This window comes from Empidonax traillii, unplaced genomic scaffold (assembly GCF_003031625.1).
Source record: "Empidonax traillii isolate 1590-97213 ecotype Southwest subspecies unplaced genomic scaffold, ASM303162v1 scaffold553:size485074, whole genome shotgun sequence".
Classification (NCBI taxonomy): Eukaryota; Metazoa; Chordata; class Aves; order Passeriformes; family Tyrannidae; genus Empidonax; species Empidonax traillii.
Genome location: NW_020955746.1, coordinates 109,400 through 130,623, shown reverse-complemented (window position 1 = coordinate 130,623; position 21,224 = coordinate 109,400). Strand labels below are relative to the sequence as shown.

General features: G+C 45.2%; 1 protein-coding gene across 1 annotated transcript in view; it reads right to left on the bottom strand.

Annotated features, from left to right (window-relative positions):
• Positions 1 to 21,224, bottom strand: part of OBSCN (obscurin, cytoskeletal calmodulin and titin-interacting RhoGEF) — a 177,530-nt gene that overhangs the window by 93,556 nt on the left and 62,750 nt on the right. Inside the window, exons 31-46 of the mRNA XM_027897614.1 lie at positions 20,931 to 21,197; positions 18,877 to 19,149; positions 14,678 to 14,944; positions 13,527 to 13,793; positions 12,674 to 12,937; positions 11,828 to 12,094; positions 11,186 to 11,449; positions 10,002 to 10,268; positions 8,739 to 9,005; positions 7,222 to 7,485; positions 6,117 to 6,383; positions 4,965 to 5,228; positions 1,864 to 2,127; positions 1,290 to 1,553; positions 747 to 1,010; positions 3 to 266 (exon numbers count right to left, since the gene is read on the bottom strand). Of these exons, the coding sequence (XP_027753415.1) occupies positions 3 to 266; positions 747 to 1,010; positions 1,290 to 1,553; positions 1,864 to 2,127; positions 4,965 to 5,228; positions 6,117 to 6,383; positions 7,222 to 7,485; positions 8,739 to 9,005; positions 10,002 to 10,268; positions 11,186 to 11,449; positions 11,828 to 12,094; positions 12,674 to 12,937; positions 13,527 to 13,793; positions 14,678 to 14,944; positions 18,877 to 19,149; positions 20,931 to 21,197 (4,254 nt within the window). The remainder of the gene's footprint in view (positions 1 to 2; positions 267 to 746; positions 1,011 to 1,289; positions 1,554 to 1,863; positions 2,128 to 4,964; positions 5,229 to 6,116; positions 6,384 to 7,221; positions 7,486 to 8,738; positions 9,006 to 10,001; positions 10,269 to 11,185; positions 11,450 to 11,827; positions 12,095 to 12,673; positions 12,938 to 13,526; positions 13,794 to 14,677; positions 14,945 to 18,876; positions 19,150 to 20,930; positions 21,198 to 21,224) is intronic.

Here is a 21,224-nt window from a genome sequence, read left to right as displayed (position 1 = left end):
ACCATGAACTGCCAAGGTTGCTGTTGTCTTCTGGTCACCACAAACACAGGTGTAATCTCCAGCATCTTTTACTTCTAGGTCGTGAATGACCAGCTCTGCAGTGGTGCCAGACTGTCTCATTTGATATTTGTCACTTGCTTTGAGCACTTTGGGCCCTATTTTCCACTTCACTGGGGCTTCTTTGGTTAATTCACAACTCAGAGTGACTGATGCTCCTTCATGGACTTCCTCACTCCTCAGTTCTTCCTTGAAAAGCACTGGCAGGGCTGGGAATGGAAAGTTAAAAGGGTATTTAAACTAAGCCACGAGCATGATGAAGTTCAAGTCTGGCCAAATCAGGGGGTTTGGACTTTGAGGTTGAGGTTATTGCCACGATGATCTGGAAAACTCAATCCAGCAGCGAGAGAAAGACAAAAGAAGTGCTGAGCTGACAGGTCAAGGTACAACAGGCTGGATGGATTCGAGGTGGAATTTCAAGAATTTATCACAGGGACAGGACAAATCAGCTGGTCTAACAGGAGCTTTTTCTAGGTGTTATTCCCTTAAACCTACAAGTTTGCTTGGAAGAAACAGCCAAATCCTGAGCTTCCTTTTCGGGAATACCAGACCAAAATTCAATGTCAGGACAAGAAGCTCTCCTTTCCCAGACACAAATCAATCCCTAGGGAAATGCTGATGGGTGGACACTTCACACAGCCAACAGGAGGTTTGAGAGACACAAAAAGTGGGCAGTCATCTGCATTTACCATTCACTGTCAGGGACGCCGTGGTGTGCTGGTCTCCACACACGCAGGTGTAATCTCCTGCATCCTGCAGCTCCAGGTCATGGATTTCCAGCTCAGCCAGGGCACTCTCCTGCCTCATGATGTGTTTTTCACTTGCCCTGAGTGTTTTGTTCCCTTTCTTCCACTCCACATCAGCAGCCTTGGTCAGCTCACAGCGCAGAGTGGCTGTTTGGCTTTCCGGGGCTTGCAGGTCCTTCAGGCCTTCTTTGAAAAGTGCTGGCAGGGCTGAAGGTCACAAAGTGGACAGGGGACATTAAACAGGACACGTGGCACACAGGTTACAGGAGGGGTGGGGTGGTTCAGAGGCAGGGAACACTTTAGGGTGGAAGGTTTTCATTCTGGGACGTCGGACAAACCAACAGACAGAGGGAGGAAAGCAGCCTGGGTGCAACCAGAGCTTACAGAGAGCTTACAAATATAAAGGAACAATTCAGCCACTACCAATATCAGTGAACTGACAAAGAAATGCACAGTAATACAGGTATTTGGATATGGTTTTTTTACCATGCACTATCAAGGCAGCTGTTGTCTCCTGCTCTCCACACACACACGTGTATTCTCCAGCATCTTTCAGCTCCACATCGTGGATAAGCAGCTTCGTGACAGTGCCCTCCTGCCTCATCTTGTACTTGTCACTGGCTTTGAGCAGAGTGCTGCCCTTTCTCCACTCCACTGGGGCAGCCTTGGTCAGCTCACAGCACAGAGTGGCCCCCTGACCCTCCGTCACCTCCTGGTCCTTCAGGCTCTCCCTGATCCCCGCAGGCAGCACTGAGGATGCAATGGGAAGAGGGTTAAAATGGAGCAGGAAAAACAGCCTCCTGCTGAGGGGAAGGAAAGGTGAGGGCATCAGCAGGGGGGCTGTCCTCAGGCTTGATCTCACATCTGCTTTGGGGATCCTGAAACCACTTTGTGTACGGAATTGGTGGAAGGTTTTACCCCGAAATCACAAAATTAATCCTTCTTTGAATGCAAAGTCAGACTGACATGAACTATTCACAGATACCAGTGAACACGGTGATAAAAGCAATCCAAACCCTGAGCTCGTTAGCAAGGACATCCAGGTGGAAGAGGGCATTACCATGCACTGCCAGGGCCGCCGTGGACTCCTTGTCCCCACACACACAGGTGTAATCACCAGCATCACTCTCAGCCAGGCTGTGGATCACCAGCTCTGCCGTGACGTCCTTCTGCCTCATCCTGTACTTCTCTCCAGGTCTGAGCACTGTGTGTCCCTTTCTCCACTCCACTGGGGCAGGTTTGGTCAGCTCACAGCGCAGAGTCACCACCTGGCCCTCCTGGGCTTCCTCATCCCTCAGTTCCTCTTTAAAGAGAGCAGGGAGGGCTGGGAAACAGAGCAGCAAAATGTGATCGTGGGCAAGCGGTTCTGATGAACCTGATGTTTCTGTCTACCCATGCCTGGTTGCTGATGTGAGGATCATCATCCCACAGAAGGAAGGTGTTAATTTGCACCACAGATAAAAAAGGGATCTTATAATTCTTTAAAGTAAATTTCAAGCAAATTTTCTGATTGGTTTCGAGATGGGTGGAGAATAAACAGCAGGAATGGGAAAACTTCATGCATGGTCAAAACTGTGACTTCCTCAGTATAATTCAGTCTGGAAAATCCATTCGTGAAAAAAAAAAAAAAATAAAGGAAAAATTGATATGGTTTGAATTTAGGCGTTAAGGATACCTATAGACATAACTCAGAGTTAGAACAAGATCAAGAGTAGAGAGATCAATTGAAAGTGCTTGGGTAGCAACAAAAAGGGAAGAGAAGGATGACGTCTCCAGTGTGGAGATCTGCCATAATCTTCACACCAGGAAGTTCAGGTGCACCCTAAGACACCATCCCTTTAGAAACAATGAATAATTCAGAGTGTAGGACTGGATAGTAACCTGCTAATGTATACCCTGGGAGCAGCAGGTTGGGACAACATCTGCTGAGTCTTTGGAATGGGGCAGGAACTCCATTTGGATATAAAATAGAGATGAAGAACAGGAGAGGGGGATCTCCAATTCATTCTCTGACCAGCAAGAAATAACTATTTGAGAACAAGGATGTGGAGGATAATTGTGCAGACATTAATTATGAAGCAGGAAAGCTCACAGATTTCAGGACAGGTAATGATGGAGAAGAAGAATAGAAAACTCTGTGGGTAACAAGGAAGCAAGCTCCAATAATTTGAGAATTGCTACTTATGATTGTGCAGATGCCAACTTAAAGGACAAGACAGTTTAAGAGAGTGGAAAGCTTCTGAAAGAAACAATATTAAGAGCATAATTAGAGACTAACTCCAAGGATTATCAGGAACAGCCTGTCTAAATCACAAACTCTCCAATGTCCCAAAATTCAAGAGGACTGTAAAATACAAGAGGTTTAGATGAGTGCAAAAGAAATACTGCAGGATGTAGAGACAAACCCAGAAAGGTCAAGGGCAGTTTTCCCCATTCCTGATCTCTGCCACCTCCTGGACAAAGGACCAACATGAAAGAGGGGCTAAAAATGGTCTGCAAAATGATGCCGATATCATGGAATCATAGAATTATTTAGTTTGGAAAAGCCCTTTAAGGTCAGTGAGCTCAGCCTTTACCCAGTCAAATCCACCATTAAATCATGTTGGTTTACCTCTCTAGTTGATGGTGGGTGACATGGGAGAGCTGGAATGTTTAATTCCCTTTTCTTTAATATTAAAGGGTTAGGGATAGTGAAGAAAGTAATAGGAATTGTGGCTAGGATAAGAAAAAAAAGAATTAGGGAATATTTAAATAGTCTGACTATTCTTAAAGCACCTCGGGGTGATGGAATTCGCCGTGGAAGGTACAGGATCAGTGAATATCAGACATTGATATTTACACTGGAGAAATCAAAGAGAGTGAACGGATGAAGTTCCACAAGTAAGGAAAAAACAGAAACTAAGAGGTGAAAAAGGCCTCACACACTGAAATGCACACATATGGTTCTTGCAATGTAAAACAAGAGTCCAAACTCTTGTTTAGAGTCAAGAAAGACCCAGGTGAAGTCAGTGGAGTCAACAGAGGTATCTGCTGACCAAGTGTCTGCTAAATAAGGTGAACTGGATGCATCCCTGTCTTCCATGGACTGTGCTGGCTAGATCTCCACTGACAAAAATGGGAATTAAGGAACACTCATCAGTCTTGACCTACAAGATGAATCCCCTTCACTTTCTTGCAAAAAGAGAGAGACGGCAGAGAGAGGATCCAAGGAATTACCCCCAGCTCAGCTTAATTCTTTGAAAAACTTGGATTTGCCAAGAGCTTTTCTCTTCCTGCAGGAGTGGACCAGTGTAATTTTTTCCTGACATAAAGTTTCACAGACAGAAAGACCCAGTATATGCCGTACATTATTAATTTAATCAAGCTCTTACTTTAACTCAGGTACAGGTGGAACTACAGGAGGAATCTGCCACTAATTTGAAAACTGCAGGCAAAGAATATTCGACTGTGATTTACACTCACAATGAAAGAATGAGTCGAGTTCCTCAGTGCTCTGGAATTCAGTACAGTTCAGCAGTTTCTTTGGTGACTTGGACAATGAAATGCAGAGCTGTCAATAATTTTTCAGATGATCCCAAGGTGGGAAAGAAGAGATGGTGAAAACACTTTGTCAAAGTGGATTAAGGTAGATGAATTTGACTAAAGACTGTGAATTATTCTTCCACTATAATGCTGAGTATTCTGCAACACCTGGATACAAATCTACATTATCCTTGGTCAGAGTTATACAAGAAAGTTGCATTGAACCAAGTTTTGCTTGCATTATTAAAATTATTGCTCAAATCCTAATGCAGCTTGAAATCTAATCCTCCTTTTCAAGAAGTATGAATGTTCCTGCTGCTTCCCCTCTCCAGGTTGAAGTTAAAAGTGAGTAAAACAGAATAAAAAAAAAAGCAAGCATGTGGCATCTTCAGCCTTTGGTGTGGTGCAAAGACAAGAGCAGGGAGAAGAAAACAGGGAAAGTATTAGTATAACCAATGGAACTGTAATTCTAGTGAGAATTAGATAAAAACCACAATAAATCAAAGAAGGAAATCTGTTATCGACAGAATTAATGATGGGCAAGACCAGGGAAAGGACTCATTGTGTGTCAGGGCTGAGGCTTCCAGAGGAGAAGGGAGAAAAACCCCACAGAAATCCCCCATCTGGTGTTTCCTTTACCATGCACTGTCAGTGCTGCTGTTGTCCTCTCCTCTCCACACACACAGGTGTATTCCCCAGCATCCTTCACCTCCAGGGCGTGGATCAGCAGCTGTGCCGTGGTGCCTTCCTGCCTCACGGTGTATTTTTCACTCGTTTTGAGCACCTTGTGTTTCTTTTTCCACTCCACGGGGGCGGACCTGGACAGTTCACACTGGAGGGTGGCTGTTCCACCTTCTGTGGCTTCCTCGTTCGTCATCTCCCTCTTGAAGTGCACAGGCAAGGCTGAGGAGTTCAAAACGAGCACAGTGTGTGACCATGGCAGCTTCTGTCAACCACGTGTGACAAGCAAAGCCTTTCCTAATCAAGCAGGATTGATGTGCCCTCTGAGAAACATAAAAGGGTGGCTTTGGAAAGCAGGAAAACACCTTATTCATCAGTATGGGGAGGTTTTCTTAAGGTAAAAGTCCTTGGAATGAAATGGAGAACCACACCAGGCTCAGCTTCTGCAGACCTGCAAGGCTGAGCCCTACATTCCTTGGATACTGCCTGCCAGAATGGAAAACAAAGCCTAACCAGAGTGTCTACACTCTACTGGAATACAAATAATTGCTTTAAAATTCACAAATGAAACTATATCTGAGGCACCAACTTCTCTTTTCCTTGGGACCGTGAGGGACCTTTAAATGTCCCTTCCAACATCAAACTATTCTGTGAATTTTGTGTCTCCTCAGACAGCGGTCAGGCAGAACTTGACCCTCCAATTATTCTGAAACACTGAAAACTTCATTAAAAAATATCTCAGCAACAAATTATCCTCTCAGCTTTAGGATTTTAGGTTAGAATCTTTACAGCCAACATCACAACGATACGATTTCCCACTCCTCAGCACCTACTCCTGAATATGAGCATCAAAGAAATGAGTTAACATCAAGATGAATATCTCAATTTTTTGCCTTGAACACCTGACCTGTGCCTGGTACTGACCAATCCATTCAGGCACTCATGTCCAATCACATATTTCTAAAATCTTCAGAAAGGAGGCAGCAGTTTCAAAGCTGATACCACTAAGCTCTTAGGGAAGAAAACAAACAAACAAACAAACAAACACCAAAAAAACCCCCTGTTTGAAAACAACCCTTTGAATTGTTACATATTTTCCTTTCCCTTTACCATTCACTCTCAGCGCGGCCGTGGTGGTCTGATCTCCACAGCAGCATGTGTAATCTCCAGCATCTGTCAGATCCAGATCACGGATCACCAGCTCGGCAACTGTGCCCTCACATCTCACGGTGAACTTGTCGCTTGTCCCCAGGGCTGTGTCTCCTTTCCTCCAGCCCACGGCAGCCCCGGGCTTGTTCAGCTTGCAGCAGAAAGTGGCCGTGCCTTTCTCTGTGCCTTCCACGTTCCTCAGCTCCTTTTGGAAACGTGGAGGGAGGGCTGAAGGTCACAGGTGAAGAGAGAGCACTTTAGAATTGGGGACAAACCGCGTCTTGACTGCTCCACTGATTAAAGCATTTTATTCTATGAAGGTTTAGAATATACAGCACCTGAGAGGCAAAGAGTGATTTCAGGGGGCAGCCCTGCCTCGTGCTTTGCAGTGGAGCGCATTGAGCACGTCACACTGATTAATAATAACTCCAAGAACCATAAAAGACTGACTTTGGACAGCTGGAGAACACCTTATTCATAAATCAGAGGGTTTTTTTTTTATGGTATGGTCCAGGGCATGAAATGGAGCACCACCCCAGTCTCAGCTTCTCAGCTCTCACTGATTTGGAAATCAGTGTTTTAAAGGCAGTTTAAGATATAACAACACAAACCTGCTCCCAAGATCTCAAGGAGCTATGCACAGCTCTTTCTTAAAACCAGCTTAATAATTAAAATGAACACTATGCCATTTAAAATTACGGGCTGCAATATTTTCGTAACTTTTCAATCCTATTCCAGAAAAAAAAAAAAAACAAACCACAAGTGAAATCTCAGTGATATGCCCTAAAGAAATTAATTAATTAGTGGAAATACTCCAAGTGCTATTTATGACTTGATCAAGCTCTTCACTGTCTGCTTCCAGATTCCATCAACAGGAAAGAACAGGAGCTGAAAAGATGTTTTTCGTGAGTCCTAAGGGAGGGACTTTCAGTGGAAGATATTCCCAGTGGATGGTACAGCTGTCATAACAATTTAAAGTAATAGGTGGGATCGAGACCAGATTGTGATCCCCCACGAGACCACAGACGACAACGCAGAAAAGTCCTGTAAAACCCAGATATTTTACCATGCACTGTCAGGGAAGCCGTGCTTGTCTTGTCTCCACACACACACGTGTAATCTCCTGCATCCTGTTCCTCCAGGCCGTGGATTGTCAGCTCAGCAACGGTGTCCTTCAGTCTCATTTTGTACTTCTCACTAGGCTGGAGCAGCTCCTGCCCTTTCCTCCACTCCACGGGGGCGGGTTTGGTCAGCTCGCACTGCAGAACAGCCGCCCTGCTTTCCGTGGCTTCCACGGGCACCAGATCCTTTTTGAACAGGGCAGGCAGAGCTATGGGGTGTGATATAAACAGAGAGGGCATCAAAAGCATTAACCACACCTTGAGGAACTCACAAGTGGGTCTTGAGGCCGGTCCTTCGCCGCTACATGGGAAAACAAAGCACACAGTCTGGAAACCTGCATCTACTAGAAAACCACTGCAGGATCCCACAGGGATGTTACTGCCATGACCTGCTTCTAACATTGATTTATCAGCATGCTCGTCGCTTCCCAGATGATTCCAGTAGTCCTCTCACCTATTTCAGTCTGAAATCATCCATCCTGGACTTTAAAGACCATACTTGGGAATGAAAGTACTCAACCCAGCTGACAGCACTGCCACCTGGAGATCCCTGCCTTCCCTTGCACCATAATTTATCCTTTTGGTTGAGAAAAATAAATCAGCAATATAACTTCAGGTGCACCTTTCAGCCCCAATTTCCAAGGACATAAATATCTCTAATATCAGGGATATAGGGTTTTTTTTTAAGCAGCATTCAAATTGCTTTTTGCCACTAAAATCAAAGAGACTTGCACTGGTATGGAAGTGCAGAGTCAGAGAAGGGGAGGAACAGGAATAACCTCCACGTGGGAGAAAGAAGAGGAAGCAAAAGTGTGCAGAAAATCTAGGAGAAGACTTTTGACTCCACAGTTTTCCACCTGTCCTTAGAACCACCTTATGCCTTATGATACATCTCAAATAAAACCTATTCTTTTATCTACTGGATTGTACATGAACTACTTCTGGAGGGGCAAACAGAGCTCATCCCTATTCACCAAAGCAGAGGCAGGAAGAAAATCTGTCCCACTGCTCCCTAAGTCAGGACCTGCAGAATAATGCTGTGGGCTTTATTTAATTTATCCTCTGCAGGATAGGTCACACTCCTGCAAAAGAGGTGGACAATCATTTATTCCTGAATGGAAAAAAACTCTCACTAACTGAGCTCAGGAGTTGTAAAGAACTTTTCTCCAGGTTAAGCACCAAAATGCACCGACAGCAGTGACACACAGGGACCAACCCTCTAAGAGTAATCTTGCTGCTGATTTTTTTTTTAAGTGCCCAAGATGAAAAATTCTCATAACTCTTCTTCACTGGGCTACAAAGCCACCAGTTTTAAACTGACAGACAGTGGGAGATGGGATAAAACACCTCCAGCAAATCGAGAAAATGCTGCAGAATCAAAGCATGAGAGCAAGTGGGAAAGAGGGAGAGGAAAGGGATGTCCTGGAGACACTGGTGTCACAACCCAGAACGGCTTTTTTACCGTGGACTGTCAAGACAGCCGAGGTCTTCTGCTCTCCACACACACAGGTGTATTCTCCCGTGTCTTCCACCTCCAGATCTCGGATCAGCAGCTCTGCAGCCGTGTCTTCTTGCCTCATCCTGAACTTTTCGCTCGGTTTGAGTGTCCTGTCCCCTTTTTTCCACTCCACGGGGACGCCGACCTTGCTGAGCTCGCAGTGCAGGGTGGCTGTTCCACCGTCTGTGGCCTCCCTGTTCTTCAACCCTTCTTTGAAAAACGCAGGCAGAGCTGGAGGACAGCAACGTGAGCAGTGAGATGTGACGCTCCAAAGGGTTAAAATTATGTTTAACTTCCTGTTTCCCTCTTATCTTGAACTGATTTTTTTGGATACAAGAACACAGATTCTCAAGAGTCTCCAGGACTCAGCATTAGGAAAGAAATGTCATTACCAGGAAAGGATTTAAGGCTTGCAGCAATCCATAGAGGTATTTAACATGACACACAAATCAATAAAAACAGAAGTAGAAAACCCTTTTTTTTTTTTCCCTGTGAAATTTCAAGCAAATAGTCTTATTTGAAATTTCTGGGGGGAAAAAATGGTTTTCTTACGTGACTTTTTAAACCTTAAGGGGAGGATGTTTGCTGTGTTTTCCCATGCTTAAGCAAACAAAGAGACACTTAAAAAAAAAAAAAAAACGAAACAGTGGGGTTTCATTCTAAATGTCAGTTTGAAATGAAATTGTTCATTTCAATACATGGTGGGAAAACAAGCATTTTCACCTGAACTGACATACCCTTTTGAAGATGTCAGGTTCAGTAAAAATCAAAGCTCTCCCTTTTGTTGTCCCTTAGAAGGTTTGGGCTTTTGCACAGGACACCAACTGAGTGCTGTGACAACTGGGCTGTAAGTGTAAAACCACCTTGTTGTCTCAGGAATGAAGTGTGGGCATAAGATTCCATGGAACAACCTCACCTTTTGGAGTTTTATGAGACCTTAAAAAATCCCTAAGCCACAACCCCTGACAATTTTTGGCTCGAGCATAACGGGGAGTCTAAAAAAGGAACTTCCAGGGGAAAAGCAAAATGATGGATCCTTAATTAAAAGAGTGGGAACAACCCTGGCTGGCTCACTCTGAGCTTGGACCCCGATACCCCTCTTGTGCCACATGTTCCAGCTGATGGAACCGTGGATAATTCCTGGCAGAAGAAGGAGATGGGAGTGCAGATGAGCAGAGAAAACAGGATAGTTACTTTCGGTGTGTGCCTGGCTTTGGTTTGTTTTACCATGAACTGTCAGCACTGCCATGGTCTGCTGGTCCCCACACACACAGGAGTAATTCCCGGCGTCCGTCGTGTCCAGGTTCTGGACTGTGAGCTCCGCAGCCACGCCCTCCCGTTTCATTTGGTATTTGTCACTTGGCTTGAGGGTCTTGAGTCCCTTCTTCCACTCCACCTGAGCAGCTGCCTTGTTCAGCTCGCAGCGCAGGGTGACGCTTTTCCCTTCGGTGGCCTCTTGGTCTGTCAGTTCTTTGGTGAAAAGAGCAGGCAGGACTGCAGAGCAAATGCAACACGGACACGGCATCAACCCTGAGACAGCCTGACCCAAGGCCTAATCGCTCTCTTCTCTCCCTGAAGCCATAAGACCTTCTTGATCTCCTCCAGGATTTTGTTCCTCCAGTCTCTAACGCTTCAAAAGATAACCCAGCCTGATTTTTACTTCGGTTTTTCTTCCTCATGATTCGAAACACCCTTTAAGAGCAAGTCTATCTGAGAAAAATAGCTGCCAAGCCATCTACCCTTTCCTTTATATACCATAAAATCAGGGGCCACATTTCAATATGAGACCCAGAGCATTTTGTTTCCCTTGAGAAGAGCAGCAGCTCCACAGGAGTGCCTGATTTATGGCATTGTCTGAATTTTTATAAACAGGGCACCCTTGAAGCAGAGCAGTCACAAACATGCTGTCAGCGTTCTGCAGAGATAAAGTATTTGCTTTGGAAGAGTTAAGCCAAAACTGGTAAAAAAGGAGCTGGGAGTAGCAGGAGCATTAAAGAAAAAAGCCTATTTTTCACGCAGGTTGTCTTTGTGTAGCAGCATATATTGAGGGAAAGTTGTTCCTCTTAGGAGAAACAAGTGAAACAGTGTAAGTCAGAAAAAGTAAATATTATTCCCACTTTTTGGTCAATCCCTGTGGGGAAAACTTCTAAACAAGCAGCTATTCTGGACCAGGGAGGTTGTGTTGAGCTGTGTTGGCCTGTGCTCACTCAAAACACGGCACCCAGGAAGACAAACAGCACATCAAGAGGGCTTCAGGTGAAAGGAGAAAGAAGGAAAACAGGAGAGGAAAATTAATCAGCAGAGGGGAGGATAGAAAGTATACAGGGATCAGAGGAAGCAGAAGAAAAAGAGGAAGAGGTCTTGGAATCACACAGGTTTACTTGGGCACGTGCTGAGAAATTCTTTTTTACCATTTACTGTCAAAGCAGCTGTAGTCTGTTGGTCTCCACACACACAGTGGTAATCACCAGCGTCTGCCAGTCCCAAATCCTGGATCCTCAGCTCTGCAAAGGGACCTTCCTGCTCTATTTTGTATTTTTCACTTGGCTTGAGGACCACATTCCCCTTTTTCCACTCAACTGGGGCCGATTTGCTCAGTTTACAGTGCAGGGTAACTGCCTCCCCCTCTGTAGCTTCCTTGTTCATCAGTTCTTCTTGGAAGAGGACAGGCAAGGCTGAGGGATGCAACACCAACAGAGAGGGAATCAGCACTGGAATGGATTGAACTGGACTGTGCTGTGAGTTACACGGTGCTGGGAGCTCAGTGTGTACATGTAACCAAAAATGCATTATTTCTATGAGTGTATTGTTGAAATGCAACCTCCTAGAGGAGAGAGAAACAAATTAAAGAAAAAAATATACAAGATAGATGTGCTGTTTCCAGGCAAAAAAAGCACAGGGGAATATCCTCCAACAGGATGACTCTTTGCTACCAAAGAGCCAAGAACATGAAACCTCTAAGAAAACACACTGACCAAGCTTTGGTTGACCAGGAAATGCTGCCAAATATGCTACATTTGTGGCTTAAAAGTAAATATAGGTAGGAGAGTTACCATTGACTCTCAGAGCAGCCGTTGTCTTCTGGTCTCCGCACGTGCAGGTGTAGCTCCCAGCGTCCGTCAGGTCTAGGTCTTGGATAACCAGCTCAACAAAGCGCCCTTCCCGCCTCATTTTGTACTTTCCACTTGGCTCCAGCACCTTCCCATCCCTGCTCCACTGCACCGAGCCCCCGGGCCGGCTCAGCTCGCACTGCAGCGTGGCCGTCCCGCTCTCCGTGGCCTCCTCATTCCTCAGCTCCTTCTTGAAACGCACTGGCAGGGCTGGGAGATGCAGAATGGAAAGGGGTTGCAACCCAAGACCCTGCTCAGATCTCTGCTCAGAGGCTCACTCGTTATTTACTGCGTGCCTACCCGAGCCTTCTTCCAACACCCTTTATCCTTAAGAACATCCTGTCTTTTTTTTTTTTGTTGTTTTTTTTCATGGATGGGGAAAGAAGTTCTCTAGTAACTTGGGATTCTGTGGGAATCAATTCATGGCCTCGATTGGGACCATGCACGCAAATGACAAACTCATCCTCGTCATTAAACCCTCCTTAATGACAGAAAATCCCAAGGAATCTTATGTTCCCATGCTGATCCGGGAAAACACACGTGCAGGACAGCTCCCTTCACTTGAGGGAAGGTGAGAAGACAACACACACACACACATATCCAACACAGGGCACAATGAAAGCTGATTGAGGACGAAGACTGGGGACATGTCAACGTGAAAAAGAGGATGGGTGAAAGCAGTGGGAGCAGGACGTGAAGGTGGGTGCTGTGAGGGAATGTACAGAGAGGAGGAGGGAAGAGGTGGACAAAACCATTCCAGGGGTTCACAGGTTATTTCTGCCTTTTTACCATTCACTGACAAGGCTGCTGTGGTTTTTTGGTTCCCCACTAGACATGAATAGTCTCCAGCATCCTTTGAGTCCAGATCACAGATCAGCAGCTCAGCCACTGGGCCCTCCTGCCTCATCTTGTACTTGTTGCTCGGCCGGAGAAGAGTTTGCCCCTTCCTCCACTCCACGGGGGCCTCTCTGCTCAGCTGGCACTGCAGGGTGGCTGTCCCACCTTCCACAGCTTCCACGGGCTTCAGCTCTTCCTTGAAGAGCACAGAGACAGCTGAGGAGTGAAGCATTCTCAGTTTACTTTTGGGGGCATCATCACCATCCGGTGACCTCACACGGGACTCAAAGCCAAACCAAATTCTCTTGGCACGCACGGCAGGCAAGCTCTGACCTACCTGCACTTCCATTTGGATTTGCAATAGCACACCAAGAGTTTTGGACCAAACCAAAAGAGAGCAATGATTTCCCAGTAATTAGAATATGAAAGCAATTACCCTTCTGCTGCCCAAGTGCTGGTGGTCACAGACAAGTAAAAACTTGATGAGAAAGCAGAAAAAAAGAACTGCATATTCTTTGATAAAAGGTGCAGTTGAGGCCCTTCTTACCTCTTGGCTCAGAGCTTGGACAGTCACCTCTATCCAAAGCATAAGAGATATTTCATAAGGAAAAAAGAGATATTTTGTTATCAGGTACATTTGATTGATATGTTTTCGCACGAAGTTACCATCCCAGAAAACAGAGGACATAACAGACCCTTTTTGTTTGCACTGATCCCTATTTTTCCAAACTCTAAATGTGCAGGAGGTAGCAGGACCACGGCAAGGACAACAACAAATGGTCACAAGCAGGTGTCTCGTTCCTACCATGGATTTTGACTTGGGCTGTGGTCTGCTGGTCTCCAGTGTCACAGGTGTATCTTCCCGCATCTTCTGGCTCTGCATTATGAATCACCAGCTCTGCCACTGTCCCCTTCTGCTTCATTTCATATTTGGCACTTGCCTGGAGCGTGGCTTCCCCCTTCTTCCACACCACGGTGGCATCAGCTTTTGTGAGTTCGCAGCGCAGGGAGATGGATTTCCCCTCTTCCGTATCCGTGTTCTCCAGGGCTTGTTTGAAAAGGACGGGCACAGCTGGAACACAAATCCAGGGATTAGGACATGCCCTCCTTGACCTGGATCTACAACAGGTGCCCCCATGAGAGCTGTCACCTCTTAAAACCAGTCCTTTTCCAAGTGAGCAGAGCAGCCCTAGAGCCTCCCTTGGCTGTGTGGCATCAGCAGGATCCTGCTTGGGAGCAGGAATCAATCTCTCCCCCAGATGTTATCATCTCACTGTGGATTCCTAGGGACATGGGGGAAGGTTTTTTCTCATTTTTAATAAGGACCCTTTCAGAATCCCCTGGGCATCATCACCTAATGAATTCCCTACTCCTGCAGGGCTCTGAAACAATATTCACATCCTATATTTCTCCTACTCCCTGCTCCAGCACATACTACTTTTCCTAAAGCTACTATATTTGCTAAAGGCCATTGGGGAGTGCAGATGGAACCTGAGAGCCTTTCAAAAGGATGTTTGTGGGAGTTTGAGGATCTACAAATTAATCACTCGGCCACCTGCAATTTTTCAGGGACTGCATTTATGTTTTCACATTCTTGTGCTCCAGCACTGCTGGTCTCCATTGGTAACTCCATTCTTAACCCCAGCCACGTAAAACAGCTCATGGGTCAGGAACTACAGCACGTAGGGCACAGAAAAATAATCCTCTGGGCTCCACTTAATTAGTTTTTGCCCAGTGGGAAGTTACAGACTCAAATCCCCAAACGCAGAATGTGAGATGACACGAATTAAACGTATACAGGTGACAACAAGTGTGCAATATTACCTTTAAATTTTACACATTAAAGATGACACTACCACAAAAAAAAAAAATGAAGTGTTGTGTGATTTTTTTTTTTTTAATAGACCTATTAAGCACTTGATTCAGGAAGTGTTTAATGTCTCTAGCTCTACCCACCGTTCACTTTGAGCCGGGCAGTGGTTTTGAGCTCCCCAGAGCTGCAGGTGTATTCCCCGGCATCCAGGGGTCTGACATCTCGGATAACGAGCTCCGCCACGGTTCCGTGCTGCTTAAGTTCATACTTCTCACTGGCGTGGAGAACAGTATCTCCCTTCATCCATTTCACTGGGGCACCAGGTTTGCTGAGCTCACAGGTCAGCTTGACCTGTTTCCCTTCTTTAGCCTCTTCGTTTTGGAGCTCTTGCTTGAAAAGGAGTGGCTTTTCTGAAAGATATGTCGGGAAGGAAATGTGTGGGATATTGGCAATCATCCTCCCCCTTTCTGTGTCAGACTTTGTTTTTAGAGGTAGAAAACTGCAGGAATGGAAAAAAGCACTGGCAAACAGCAAACAGATCCTGACATCTCACATCTGGCTGCCAGCACTTTACAGCAGCAGAAGAAAAAAAATTAGGCCATCTGTTTGTTTTCCTTTCAACCCCTGTCTGCCCTTTTGAAGACACTGCTGCTATCTCTGTTTTCATTATTAACATCAGTGGCAGACGCTGCACTGCTGTAAATGGCACAAAGTGTGTCACAGATGGGTGCTCAGAGCTGGACCACTGGCACAAAACCCGTAAAACTTCAGGAGGTCAACTCGCACACACAGAGCACAGAGGACACAGCAATGGCAAAAGCACTGTCTGTCACAACCAGCAGTATTGAATCCTCATGATATAAAAAAAAAACCCCCACAAACCCAGAATGTTTTTTTTACCCAAACATGAACACAGACTTGAAACCAGCACAGGGTAAACACAGAGTGGGGAAGCACAGCTGGACATGGCAGCGTCCCTGGGGAGTTTCCTCTGCAGGCTCTGTCACAGCCTGGCATTCGAGGTTTTGAGCTGAGCTAGGGCAGGGAAGGAACTTACTGGAAAAATACCTCAATTGAAACGTTCTCCCTTTAGATAATGAAAAAAAAAAAAAAAAAGAATCCTTCCTGAATTCTGCCGCCTTATGAATATGCAAGTCAGCTGCTGATTTGAGATGCAACTAATTTGTGGCTGTTGAAAAACTACAGCTTGTTCTTTTGTGTACCTTTTACCTCTAGTTTGGGACACTCAGTGTCACATGAATACTGATTTTTTTTCCTATTTTTTTCCCAGTTTTTCCCTTTTTTTTGTCCTATGTTTGCATTCTGCTGCTCTGATGTGACTCTAACAGAGAGGCTCCCTAGAGGAAATCTCCAAAGGTGTGATTTGTTGTAGACATCATTACGACTTGACTCCTTCCCATCTGCTGGTGATCTGAATCCATGTGTTTCAATCCCACACCCCACTCTGGGAAGGGGAAAAAAAATGGGGCTGTGGTGGAATTTTATCAATGTGATTTTCTCCTAACAGGGAATTGTTCATCATGGGTGAGATGCAGGTCCTGCTGAAGCCAGCACAGACCTTTCCTTCCTGTATAATGGGTACTGAGAAAACATTCTCATGTAGAGAAAGGCAGAGAAAACTGGGACAAACTGGGACCATTAACCACCACCTCTTCTTCACTGCATCATCAAGGTCTTCTCTTTCCCTGCACTGCAGACCTCAGCCTTAAGTTGGTTTGCTTCTTGGTGCTCTGGATAAATCCTGTGAGCAGCTTGTCCCCCTGCTCCACACTCTGAGGTTCAGGTTGACCATTCCAACCACCTAAACTCTGAATTCCCTAATCCCAGTGCAGGTTCTGATCCTGCATTCCAGGTGCCCAAGTGACAGGCAGGAGCAATTGTAAGGTGACTGTGGATAAGCCCAGTTCTAACTCAGAGAATTGCACTAAAGGTTCATCTAAGAAGAGAATTTTTGCTTCAGCTTGGATAACAACCCTTTAGATCAAGGAATCATGGAACAGTTTGGGTTGGAAGGGACCTTTAAGGTCATCTAACCCAACCCCCCAGCAGTCAGCAGGGACACCTTCAACCAGACAAGGTTGCCCCAAGCCCCATCCAACGTGGCCTTGAATGTTTCCAGAGATGGAGCATCCACCACCCCTCTGGGCAACCTCTCACAATGATTTACCACTTCCACTGCAAAAACCTTCTTCCTCACACATCATCTAAACCAGTTTTAATCTAAATGGTTTTTAGTTTAAAACCATCACCCCTTGTCCTGTCAAACAAGATGGCACCTCCTGCCTGGTCACACTCTTTGGGTGCACTGCTCTGATAAACTTGGCTGCCTAAAGTAACTACCCAGACCAATGTGTGGTGGGGTGATCTCCCTCCTTGGAGAGAGCCATCAGAAATTTGATGAATTTATACATCTGAATCCACTTGCACTGGAAACAAAGGGTTCAAACACCCATTTTCCTCGAAGAGTTCATTAACAAGGGCAGGTCCCTTCCCACCCAAACCATTCCAGGATTACATGATTCTCAGAGGACTTAGACATTTAACCTGCACAGAGCTAAAAGGCCAGAAGGATTTTCCTGTTTCAACTCTTTCACCTCTCTGGGTGCTGTTCTGGACAACTTGATGGAAACATCTTGGTGCAAAGACACCAAGTTTCTTCTCAGTAGAGTTTCATGTTTCCACTGCTTTGATTAATTACTCTGACCTAGATGTCAGATGACAATTTAGGACCCAAACCATCACTCCAAAATTATAATATTAATTCATAACTCCAATTTATTACCCTTGACAGTAATAACTGCACTACTTTGAGCTGCTCCAGTCTCACACTTGTATCTGCTACTCTCTCTTCTGCCCTTGGCTTCAAATCCCAACCATATGATTTTATACTTGGAAGAATTCCTGGGGCTCTTTCCCACCTTTGCACCACTTCACAGGCCTGTCTGATTTGGAGGTTTCACAGTGAAGGATCACCTCCTCTCCCTCACACCCTCCAGTATCAACCACCTCCTTTGTGAAGGCTCAGGGCTTCTCTAGAATCACATAAAACCCATCTGAGATGTTTCAGAAGAGGTGTTGATTCTCAGATCACAAGTAATCCATGAGCTTTGCAGCCAGGATTACTTGTATCAAAGCTGCAGGTCAAGGTTAGTGACAAATAATTTGGTATTTGTGACTGTGAAGCCCTCAGGAAGCACCAGTGATGCCATAAAGTGTTGCTCAAATACCCACTGACATCTGGGAGAAACTGAGAAGACAATATTCCTGTTGAGGAACATCAATAAAACCTCTCTCACTTCCCAGGAAATAGCAATAAGACTGAGGCACAATTTTGCTGAGCCTTTTTCCGTGGGAGCTGATGAGTTTGAACCTTCTACCTGAACGTGGAGAAATTAATTCTGCATGAAGTGAGGGGCAATACAGGTTTCTCTCATCTAAAGCAGGTCTCAGCAGATCAAGTCCTCTAAAAATCAAGTAGATAGCTCAGATAGGTCATTTAGGATGTCCCTATAGCCTCTGGAAGGTGACAGACACCTCCAGAAACCAAATATTTAATTCCAAAATAGGTCATTGGGACAGAGGAACTCCCTGGAATTGCTTGTCTTTCTACTCAGCTTATACTAGTAACCTAAGCTAGACACCAACAGCTAAACTGGCCATTGTAAATCTCATCCCCCCCATATTAATGCTTTTTAATTCCTAAAAATCCAATCCATCAGGAGACTGAAACCTGGTTATGGTTCCACAGCATCACAAATAAAATCTTTCACTTTCCTTCAGAAAAAAAAAAAAAACAAAACACACCAAAACCAAAAAAAAACCTCAACCAAACGAAAACAGACACATACCACCAAAACGTCAAGCACAAACCTAATAATCTATTTTCATTTCTGCAGCTTGGAAAAATTTGGGTACCTTTTCAAACTTTGAAAAAAAAAAAAAAAAAAAAAAAACAAACACATGTTCTTTGAAATAAATGTGGTGGCTGTGAAAAATGAGACTGTGATCTGACATGGGGGGAGGCAGCGTTTTTTCTTATCTCTGGGCAACAGAAATATTTACATTTCCAGACTAACACTGCAGTTTTAACTCACTTTAACTTGTCCAGAGCAAGGATTACAAAGTGTTCATTCTCCAGCTGTAATTTCATTTATATAAGTCATTCTGTTCTTGACCACGTACAGATATACACAAGATGGGGCTAAATTTGTGGCATTTTTGTCCTTTTTTTTTTTTTTTTTTTCTCCCCCACCTACCCACATTAAACCCCGCTCGCTTCCACTCGTTCTCTCCTCTCCTGCAGTTTTGACGGCGGATTTACCTTTCACAACCAAACTGGCAGATGTTTTCTTATCACCAGCTTCAAATGTAATGACCCCCGAGTCCTTCAGGGAGAGCTTTCTCAGCGTTAGCAGGTGATGTCCCCCAGGCTGGGACTGGATCTCGTTAAGCTCATTGGTATGGAGCGGGGTTTTATCCAAAAACCACTGCACTTTGCTATAGTCTACGGGAGAGATTCTGCACTTGAACGTGGCAGATTCCCCTTCTAACACAGTGACATCTTCCAGGTCTTCTGTTATTAGCACTCTCTGGCCTGAAAGGAACATATAGACACATCAATTACTGGGATCTCCCGTTTCTAGCACGAAAAGCCATATGGAAAACTCCCAAGATTTCCCACGTGAGTTTTTCCAAGAAAGAACTACGTTCGTGACGCACAAGACTGACACATAATTCCCCTGCTACTGAACACAAAACCCACTCAACAGGAAGAGGACATGTGCAGGACACACACACACACACACACACACACACACAGCAAAATAGGATGAAGACAACTTTAAAGCACCAGAAAAACATAAAAGCAGAACAAGTACAATGCAAATCCAGCGTTATAAACCTTCTCCTAATAAAACCACCTGGAAAGGTAGAAAGGATGAGTCTCTGACAGCATTACTGGGCTCTAGACATTACTGAGCAGATAATCCCTCCCATGCCAGCTTCTGATTTTTTTTTTCTAGAGCAAATATAGCTTGATTTCTATGGGATGGGATGACAGAGCCCCCGCCTTCTTTGAGCTCAGTCCAACCATAAACACAGTGGGAAGGGGAGAAAGTGTCTGACTGCAGCTTTGGGAAAAAGAAACAAAACATCTACCCCAAAAACCTGCCTGTGTAAGTAGATATACACCTAACTAGAAATAAATATATAAATACATATATATATATAAAGAGAAACCTAACTATAAATATACATAAAATGAGGTTATTGCTGTATACAAAAATACCTCTGATGCTCCTCCTGCTTACAAAAGTAGTAAAGGGATTTTTTACTTTTATCTTCTTGACAGTGAAGTATTTTCTCTGCTCAGAAAAGCTGCTGTTAGAGAGCTCACAGTGGATTCAGGTAACTCAGAGCCCAAGGTCACAATGGGATTAAGTACATTTCTTTGCTTTTCAACATCTGTTCTAGCAGATGATCAGAGGTGGAGGAGTCTGACTTCGCCCCCTTGTATTTAAAAGCATAATAATCAGCAAGTGGACACTGCCACTTCATCTCAATCTGACTGTTCTGGAATCATCCCTCTGCTCTGGAGCCAGGCTGGGAGAGCTGGGGGGGGGGGTCACCTGGAGAAGAGAAGGATCCAGGGAGACCTGAGAGCCCCTTGCAGGGCCTAAAGGGGCTCCAGGAGAGCTGGAGAGGGACTGGGGACAAGGCATGGAGGGACAGGACACAGGGAATGGCTTTAACTGAAAGAGAGCAGGTTTGGATCAGATATTGGGAAGAAATTCCTGACTATGAGGGTGGGCAGGCCCTGGCACAGGTTGCCCAGAGAAGCTGTGGCTGCCCCTGGATCCCTGGAAGTGTCCAAGGCCAGGTTGGATGGGTCTGGAGCAACCTGGGCTAGTGGAAGGTGTCCTTGCCCATGGCAGGTGATTAGAAGGAGTTGATTTTTAATGTCCCTTCCAACCCAAGCCATTCTGTGATTCTATGAACCACTATTTGCCCATCACCTCTTGGAAATTACTACTGGGAAGGGGCATCAAGGGATACAAAGAAAAGCCTGGATGCAGAGTGATTTTTTTATCCCCCATGTAACAGCAGGCTCTCTGAATCACGTCCATCATATGTTCACACAGGAACACCGCCCCCTCCTCACACCAGCATTTTGGGGTTAAATCACACCCAAAACACTTCAGGTGTAATTCCTTTAAGTTGCTTTGGCATGACCAGCTCCATATCTATAATTCTGCCTACATTGTGAGCCAAAAATCCACGGATCTGCCCCCTGTATGCCGAGGGATAGGTGTGCCCGTGCACATAACGTTTCCCACGGAGAAACAGGACGTACAATCCTATTCCTGCCGCTCGTACCTTGCACGACCAGCTTGGCTCTGGACTGGGCGTCGCCAATGTCACAGCTGTAAGTGTCGCTGTCGCTTTTCTCCAGGTTCTTGATGGTCAGCTGAAGGACCTGCCCTGTCTGTGTGATCTCGTATTTCCTGCCGGCCCTGAGCTCGGCGATGCCTTTCCTCCACACCACGGAGGACGCGGCTCTCTCGCTCTGGCACACGAAAACTGCGGTGCCACTCTCATCGACTTTCAGGTCTGAGAGCTCCTTGACGAAATAATTGGGTTTTTCTGGAAGGAAAAAAACAAATTAAAAAT